Source organism: Oncorhynchus clarkii, chromosome 19 (assembly GCF_045791955.1).
Source record: "Oncorhynchus clarkii lewisi isolate Uvic-CL-2024 chromosome 19, UVic_Ocla_1.0, whole genome shotgun sequence".
NCBI classification, from domain to species: domain Eukaryota; kingdom Metazoa; phylum Chordata; class Actinopteri; order Salmoniformes; family Salmonidae; genus Oncorhynchus; species Oncorhynchus clarkii.
In genome coordinates, this window is record NC_092165.1 from 26,054,476 (window position 1) to 26,063,456 (window position 8,981).

Genomic DNA, 8,981 nt, shown 5'->3' on the forward strand with positions numbered 1-8,981 from the left:
GCACAATGTATGAATTTATGGTTGGAATCGCCGTTATAATTATTGGCCAGTATGTAGAATTAAGTAAAACCACAAATCCCTATCTCCATCCATGTCTAATTTAGGAAAAGGCAGATTATATGAGATGTAACAATTCAAGTGTTCTGTCAATGATGTTTGGCTTCTAATGTGATGTGATTGGTGTGAAGCCAAATCCAAACTGGCTTCCCTTGACGCTTTTTTTTTGTGTGCCATTCACAGCTGAGCTCACTTAGTTTAGCTCAATGCTGATGGCCTAAAATGATCAAGGGAGGCCAAATGCTCGCTGGCTTCCCTTGCATTCAGCGCTAGGGCAGCAACAATGTTATACTCTTTTTGACCAGACAGCATGGATGGCCTACACATACAGAGATAGAGGGGCACTGTTTCGTTCGCTTGGACGCTTTCTCCAGTGATATACATTCAGCCTCTTGCGAATTGAAGGGCATTTACGAAACAGAGAGACGAAAGAAAACATTTTTTTGCATGTGTTATAAGCAGACAATTTTTCTAATAATGCATTATGTTGGAATTCTTACTGTTACAAAACAATTATATACAGGGGAGAATGTATAATTATTTTCTTCCCGGTACGGGACCTCCTATATGTGCGTGCGCTTGCACCAAAAATGTTTAGGGGCCTAATCATAGAACTACATATAGAATCCCTGTTAATTTAATAGGATCTCTGTGGGCCTAGCTGTAAAGATTTGTCATTTAACTTTTAAAATGTATTACCTTTAATTGTGGCATAAACACAACCAGTCATGATGCTTTTTATCTGATTGTCAAACGATCTCTTCAAAGGGCTCCTTTACTAGGACCTAGTTTGGAAAACCCTGGCCTACACCACCAGTTTTCAAGTCCATCCGCTAATTTTTCATGCCTCTGACATGAAGTAATGATAAATAAGGGTGTAACAGCCTACAGTTTTCTTGACATTGTGTTTTCATTATTGTGAGAGGCTCATGTTTTGCCGGTATGGCGTACCCCCATGGCGTACCCCCCTTTATTTTGCTGGGATGCCGTACCGGACCGTACCGCCTTACTTATACCCCTGATTATTTAACAAATCTTAGCTTAACCAACAGTCATTGGTTGTAAGAAATGCAAATACAGACATTGGCGGGAAAATAGACAGAAATGGTAAAGAATGGTTAAATCAGAGAATCTTGAAAGGTGAATAATTCCACCTCAAACAACAATAAAATGCATCACAAAATGTATACCTTTGGAACCTAACCAATTGTCAACTTGCATCATTTCCATGTTGGCGTATCAATCACGAAAATGTGTAACATTCTTGATTGATTGGTTAAGGAATAGCATCACACTTACCAGACCATGCCTTTTGAAAAAGCCCATATATGTTTTTATTGAGTTTCATTAGTACTACATAAAGAATGTAACTATGTAATTTTGGGTGCAACACATGCCACATGTATAAAAAGAACAAAATAAAATAAAATACACAGTCACTTATCTTTTAAATTAGATTTTTCATATTCAGTAGAAACATTTACTTGACAAAGATTGTTGCCATGAAGTTTGGATCATCCTGTACACATAATAGTATAGACAAATAATAATCAATAATGAGCATTCAAGTCTACATTATGCTGTATCCAGAACTGTCAAAAAACGGTGTCAGCTTCCACTAGTATAATGAGTGGAATGTTTGCCAGTACATGCCTGCATAGCTTCGAAATGGTAAATAGGTCTTGTATGTTCAATGAAATGCACATTTTCACGATATCTGTATAGGAGTAAATTTGAAACAGAAGCTTTGTTTTTTTACCTAGCACTTCTTGCAACTTGTGGAGGGGTTCTGCACCATCACAGACCATTGTAAACTTAGATTTATTGAGAGATTAGAAGATTAAACCTTCAATAAAAAGTTGTTTTATATAAAAGTACCTTTTGTAGGAACGCAGTATGTCCAGTAAACTCTTAAGGCTTTTCGTATCTGGCTTTGGAAATTCACAAGCTCCGGACGCCATGCTTGAAAGCCAAGATTTGTTCAATTTTTGCCGTGCTCTGTGCTACTGTAAACATATTGATATGTGTGATGTTACTTTGTATTGTAAATCGAGTGGGCAAACGTACAGGCTGAGAATTACAACCAATTTGGAGTTATCATGGCGCATTATGTATCCAGCAATGCTAAGAGTGATGGGTGGTTGATACCATTGAAGATGGATAAGCATTGGCCTGGTGTTGATTGATGGCAACAGTGCAATATAATAATATTATCAGGGAAATATAGTATATCATCAGCAGCGTATTTATTCACTAGTTGTTCTATAGTGCTGGACTTTAATTCAATACTCAACTTTCAGATACATCTGGACTCTGTGTGAGAGGTTACAACAAGGGCTCGTAATTAGCTATCATTCAAGAACTCGTGTCATATTAATTACACATACGTAATGTTATTAATAATGAGGGCAACATGCTCCCACAGGAAGTTAATAATATAATGGTCTGGTGAATCACTACTGTACATCCCATGCAACAATACCAAACGCTTTTTCGGAGGGCTATTTCTGGAATTACCGCTCTTGAGGATGCAAAAATTGAAGAGGTTAGATTATAGAGTCTGAACACATAACACATGCATGCAAAGATTGGAACCTACACAGTTCCAGTCTCTATTTTTCCAAGAGCTCAAGAAGTTTGGATATTATAGAGACGAGTTACAATTATCATAGGAATTATTGTTCATTACCAGTATGTTAAGCATTAGCATTAGCATTAGCATTAGCAGCTAGCTGCCACAGTGTACATGGATCATCTAAATACTGCAAGAACAGAATAATTCAATGTATAGCGCTTCACTGATATACAAGCTAGCCTAAAAGTGAATGGGTAAATGGAGTAGGATTACTGGTGTACAATTCACATTGGCAGGTTAGGTTTGATAAAATATAAACGTATCATGATATTGTGTAATATAATATATTCAAAATGATTCAGCTATTTCACATTCTCATGCATACAACCACAAGAAGCGAGTCCATTGAAAAATAGTCCAAGCATAATTTTTTTCCTGTGGAAATGGCTGAGAAGAAGAACTTAATGAGACATTAAAACATGTGCTGCCTGTCCAAAGAGAGTGTACACGTCTGGTTTTATACAGATGAGCACCTCCTTCTCACTTCTGCATATCACACTGCAAGAGGAGCACGATGGAAGGATCACTCTTGGCCGCCTCTTTGAACTCATCCAATGAGATTTGGTCGTCGTTGTTCTTATCCATCTTGCTGAAGATCCTGTCCACCCTCTGCTCCGGTGTCAGGCCGTCCTCGTTCATCTTCATCATGATCACAGTGCCCACCATTTTGTAAATGGCCTAGAGAGACACAGGGGACGACATGGAGGGATGATAAGTAAGGCAATACCACAGAAAGGAACAGGGGTATAATTAATGAAATACCTATTTTCAGACAGTCTTGGTTAATATGTTAACATGTTCAAAGTTTAATCTCAATACTACTGCAGTTATTTACCAATGTTCCCCACAATATAACACTGTAGTCCTACACATTCTCCTGATTATCTAGCTAAACTTGACCGTCCTCTGTCTCAATGTTTCCTTTTAGCCATGTTTGTCTTTGCAGAATACATTCTAATAACATGCACTGCTGATTACTTCAAACTGGATAGATAGCTTTAACAAATGGTATATAAACGTCATGGTAACAATCCAGTGTAATTTGTTTTAAACACACAGTATAGGGCTGGTTTCCCGGACACAGATTAAACCTAATAATGGACTAAAAAGCTTTTTTATTTTACCCCCTTTTCGTGGCATCCAATTGTTAATCATTACTATCTCGTCCTCTGAAACACAACCCAACTGCTTCTTAACACAGCACACCTCCAACCAGGAAGCCAGCCACACCAATGTGTCAGAGGAAACACTGTGCACCTGGCTACCTTGGTTAGTGCGCACTGCGCCCGGCCCGCCACAGGAGTCCCTGGTGCGCGATGACACTAGGACAATTGTGCATCGCCCCATGGACCTCCCGGTTGCGGCCGGCTGCTACAGAGCCGACCGCAGAGCCGGTGGTCTAGGGCGATGCAGTGCCCTAGACCACTGCGCTGGAGGAAATAGCTTTTTAATCCAGAATGTGGCTTAATCTGTGTCTGGGAAGCCAGCCATCAATGTGATTCCGTACCTCGATGATCTCCAACATCTCCACCCTAGTGATCTTGCCGTCTCCATCCAGGTCGTACATGTTGAATGCCCAGTTGAGCTTCTGCTCGAAGCTGCCACGCGATGTGATAGACAGGGCACAGATGAACTCTCGGAAGTCGATGGTGCCGTCGCTGTTCTTGTCGAAGGTCCTAAAGGCGTGCTGTGCAAACTTTGATGCGTCGCCATACGGGAAGAACTGCAAAGTAGAGTGATTGATTGAGAGACAGCTGTGATATCCAATTATTTATTCATCTCTGACATGATGTTTAAAAACATGTATTTAGCTCTATCTAACTTAGCTCTCTAACTGAAAGGAACAGCTTCCTTCAGTGTTGTGTATTCATTGATGCCAAGGGAAGCCAGGCTTCCACCAAAAATGTACCAAGAAAAATCAAATTAAACAGAAATGGTTTTATCTTTCGTCTCTCTGTGTTTCAGAATTTTCCTTCAATTCGCAAAAGCTTAATGTATCTCACCGGAGAAAGCATCCTAGTGAGCGAAACAGCGCCCCTCTGTCTCTGTATGTGTAGCCCATCTATCTAATGCTGTCTGGTCAAAAAGAGTATGACATTGTTGCCACCCGTAACATTGGATGCAAGGGTAGCCAGCGAGCATTTGGCCTCCCTTGATATTTATTTGTATACAATAACAGGCCATCAGCGTTGAGCTAAACTGAGTGAACTCAACTGTGAATGGTCCTGGCACACCAAAAAAAGTGTCAAGCGAAGCCAGTTTGGTAGGCTAATGATAACTAGTTGGACTAGAGAGCAAGCATTTTAGCAAGGTAGCCTGGGAAAACAAAAACTAATAGTGTGTACTGTATGACTGAGTCATAGACCGTTCCGGCAACATGAAAGAGAGGAGGATGGCATTGGTAGTAGGGTGAGTCAACATGTTTTTTCTACTTACGCACACACAGAAATCAGTACCATGGACAGACACATGATATTTTGCTTACGTTGATTGGACTAAATTGTTTTGGGAATCTTTTAGTTGTCACTGTATTAGACTAAGTATAGGTAAGCGATTTGATGATGTTGAAATGTTACATTTGAAATGGTGCTGGAATAGTGGAGGCAGCTCCTGTTTTCTTTGCGACTTGTGGTAACTCTATGGTGTTGGTTTAGTAGTCCGAAAATGTTGAAAAGATGAACTTGCTTGACCATGCTATAGGTCATGCAACTGTTGGTTACATGCAATATGCTTTGTGGACTCCACCGGACAAATGTTGCTCTCCTGTTTTGTGATGTACTGAAGGTGTGGTTGAATTTATTCTGACACTTGGTCTTCTTATTGTCTCGGCCTTAGGCCAATATATCATGGTTTTCTAGGCATATGAACTAATAGAGCAAGCAAAGCCATTTATCACAACACAGGTTGTAATATGGAATGTTTCCTGTCTTGGCTCTGCAGTGATTTTACCCACACACCTCTACTGGTTTCCTTTGAACCATTTACAAGGATTCCATAATACATAGCTCAGAGGGACAACTGTTCAGGCATTATGATCAGTTAGAAAATACATTGAACAATAGTGCCGTTTGACTACGAACAGAGAAATCAAACCCTGATTCCGCTCTGTTCTAGCTTCACAAAGATTTCTTAGAATCACATTATATAATCATGATATCAATCATTTCCCTAGTTAGAAGTTATAACACCATATAAAGAATGTCTCCAGCATGTGAAGCAGATGTACCACACCTGATCTGCAATAAGAGAATGTAGCCAATCACAACACACCTTGACATAGAGCTGTTGGAATTCGTCCAGGTTCAGTCTGCCGCTGGGGCAGTCTTTGAGGAAGCCTTTGTACCATTGCTTGAGCTCGTGTTCATTAAACTCTGTGCTCTTCACCAGGTCCTCCATCACCTCAGGGGTCAGCTTGCTGTTCTGTTTTCCCATGGTGCCTGTTGTTCAGGAAGCACATGACCAAAGAGACTCAATAACATAAAACATCTCTGAAAATTATGACTGGGAAGGATTTATACTGATTAGAAAGGAAACTCCAGCACATGGGTGATCTTGATGCTTCGCAACATTTAATGGATCCAAGACCAACGTTTCGATCTCAGTAGACCTTCATCAGGATATTTTTTTATACCAACATGTAGTACAATATAGCGCAGTACATAAGGCATTTCTTCATTTGAATCATGGTGAGAGAAATAGCCTATCACACATTCAAATGTATGTTGTGCATTATAATGCATTATGCATAACGCATAAGGTGTTATAAACGTGCTTATAATGCGTTATAAAGAGAGGGTTTTCATTGGAAGTGTAACCAACAAGTTTGCTCTCAAATCTGCTTTGTTTCAAACAGTCCCTTTATAAGGAATGAAATTAGTTTAAAAATATATTTAAAAAATATAAAAGCTATTCATCAATAATGAATTGCTTTGCCTGCCTGATGCCAGTGTTCTATTTGTGTTTTCTAAATCTGTTGGCACCACAGTCTCTGGCCTGACATCACACAGTGCTGGGCAGGAACACTGCAGTCAGCAAGACTCACATCAAGCGTTCGATCATTGCCTATCATGTAACAACCTAGGTCTACGTTTTACCTGTAGCCTATAGTCTCTTGTGACAGACTTTCGCACGCAAGTTTTGTTCTGGATTCCAAAATGACCAATAGCCTGATGTTTGGTGTTCGTCCCAAATGTACAGTGTACATTGGTAGTTTATTATATAGGGTGCCAGTTGGCACGCATGCTTTTAACTGCAGTTCACGTTAAATAACGTCAAAGTATAAACCTCTAGAGGAATCTATTCATTAATGAAAACGAAGTGAGTGATAATGACATGTCCTCATCACATAATGGAGTAATTATATGAAGTCAGCAGTGTGTAACCCATAGAGTACATTGGCAATAATAATAATAATAATATATTTATTTCATATAGCGCTTTTCATTACACAAGTAATCTCAAAGTCCCTGTAAAAACAAAACAGGCATTCATGTTGATCTCGCAAATTCTTGGGCGATGCCTTCCGCAACTTCAGATGATAACACGATGAAGAGTGAGGGAGTCTGTAGTTAGATAGGAGTTGATGCGGTTCTCTTCAGACAGGCAGCATGTTTTGGGCGGAGGGAGGGAGCATCGATGGTGCAGTACTTCATTAATCCTTTAAAGCCATTGACTAGATAATTAATCAACAAGGGAATCAACCCAACTTGTGAGCTGCTCTCTCACAGTGGATCATCATCTTAAATAATAAAAAGTCACAAATCTGACAGCCTAGATTGGCAGTGGCTACTGCTTACATCTGTTCTGACAATATGTTGACTATGGAAACTATACATGGAACTTCATACAGTTGCCTTATATGCTAAAATGTTATCCTGTCCTATAAAACTAATTGTAAATTGACAGTTGTGGGAGACCATGGTAACTGGAACAACTGTAATATGACAAAAGCTGTCGATGGCCTGAGGTTTAGTCTATGCAGTAGGCATACATTGTGATGGAGTCATTGACAGCAAGCACCGTGCTTGAACCAACAACCATGTAGCAGTGCACTTTCTATGCCAAAAAGGTGCAGACCTTTTTGCAGAGGCCATGTATGCCCCATACAGGCACATTACACAATACACAGGCACACTACATTGCCACGGGCTTGGCCTATTTGCACTGTATGTTGCATACCCAACATTTGGCGCAAAGGATATTGTTCATAAAAAAAATGACATATATTTAGATGATGCTACCAAAAGGCTTGTGTTGAAATGATTTGGATCTTACATAACATCAAGTGAGCCTAAGGCATGGAATGACCTTGAGGAGGAACATTTTGCTTGAAGATGAGAAAAGAGATCAGAGGGAAGGTGAAAATGGGTTTGGCTCCTACGGTCTGAAGGCTTAATATTCTAGTCCCTTAGATTAACGTCGTTCCAAATATAAAAATGTATAGTTGTCCACATCACATGTACGCGCAACACTAACGTCATGTGGAGAAAAAAATGCAATTTAATTGCAGATAGAACATGTCGTTTCAGATATCCAGTTCATGGTATAAGCCTGCTAGGACATAGAGGTGGGTATGCAAGTGCATTCCGATAGAAACGACGCAGTGGTGTGGGAATTAAACCTGGTTAGTGATAACCCGCCCGAAATCACACCACTCACTCATGTCATTTTTCACCATGCGCACCATCTAAAAATGATAAAAACGTCAAAAATGGACTATCAACCAATCAAATGACATCTGGTCATTCTCGTGAAATGTGAATAAACCAACGGAAAAACATGATATGAATATTATTTTCGAAATATAATTAGTTAAGCATGTTTTTATATTTCTAAACCTCTCCCCAAATCTCATTCATTGAAACGTGTCTAATAAGGGCAGGAAAACCCCCAATTATGTGATACATCGTGAATGGAAATCATTATATCGATAGACAACCATCTCAAACTATTTAAATACATGCCATGCCAACATAAAAACGACATTCTGCAGACACATGCTTCTTACCTTATTATACAATTTTTGGAGATGCTATTGCTAATGGTCGTCTGCACTGTCGTGTATTGTGAGACAGTAAAAAACCTCCCGATGATCAAGAGTGCCCAAATGGGAATATACCCTAAAATTGGCCTCTTCAAGACGCAGAGAGAAAAATAACGGGTTCCCGTGCTATTCCAGATGAGACAGGCGCAGGCAGGCAGCAGCGGCAGTAGGGACCGATCCCACGCTAGTCTTTGGTAATGCGACTGTAGACATACGGCGTCACCCGTGTGCATCACAAATTGATCT

General features: G+C 39.9%; 1 protein-coding gene across 1 annotated transcript; it reads right to left on the reverse strand.

The window, feature by feature from the left end:
* Positions 1 to 1,376: 1,376 nt before the first annotated feature.
* Positions 1,377 to 8,976, reverse strand: LOC139374972 (visinin-like protein 1). Its single transcript, XM_071116262.1, has 4 exons — positions 8,700 to 8,976; positions 5,963 to 6,129; positions 4,200 to 4,415; positions 1,377 to 3,370 (listed from the first exon to the last, which is right to left on the reverse strand). Exons 2-4 carry the CDS (start codon positions 6,122 to 6,124, stop codon positions 3,173 to 3,175), a joined length of 576 nt encoding a protein of 191 aa, XP_070972363.1. The 5' UTR covers positions 6,125 to 6,129; positions 8,700 to 8,976; the 3' UTR covers positions 1,377 to 3,172.
* Positions 8,977 to 8,981: the final 5 nt, after the last annotated feature.

What these genes read in the sequence shown, in the direction of transcription:
- LOC139374972 (XM_071116262.1), bottom strand. Translation starts at nt 6,124, where the DNA reads ATGGGAAAACAGAACAGCAAGCTGACCCCTGAGGTGATGGAGGACCTG. An exon ending in TCCAACAGCTCTATGTCAAG is followed by an intron (nt 4,416 to 5,962) that starts GTGTGTTGTGAT and finishes TCTACTTTGCAG; the next exon opens with TTCTTCCCGTATGGCGACGC. An exon ending in AGATGTTGGAGATCATCGAG is followed by an intron (nt 3,371 to 4,199) that starts GTACGGAATCAC and finishes GTGTCTCTCTAG; the next exon opens with GCCATTTACAAAATGGTGGG.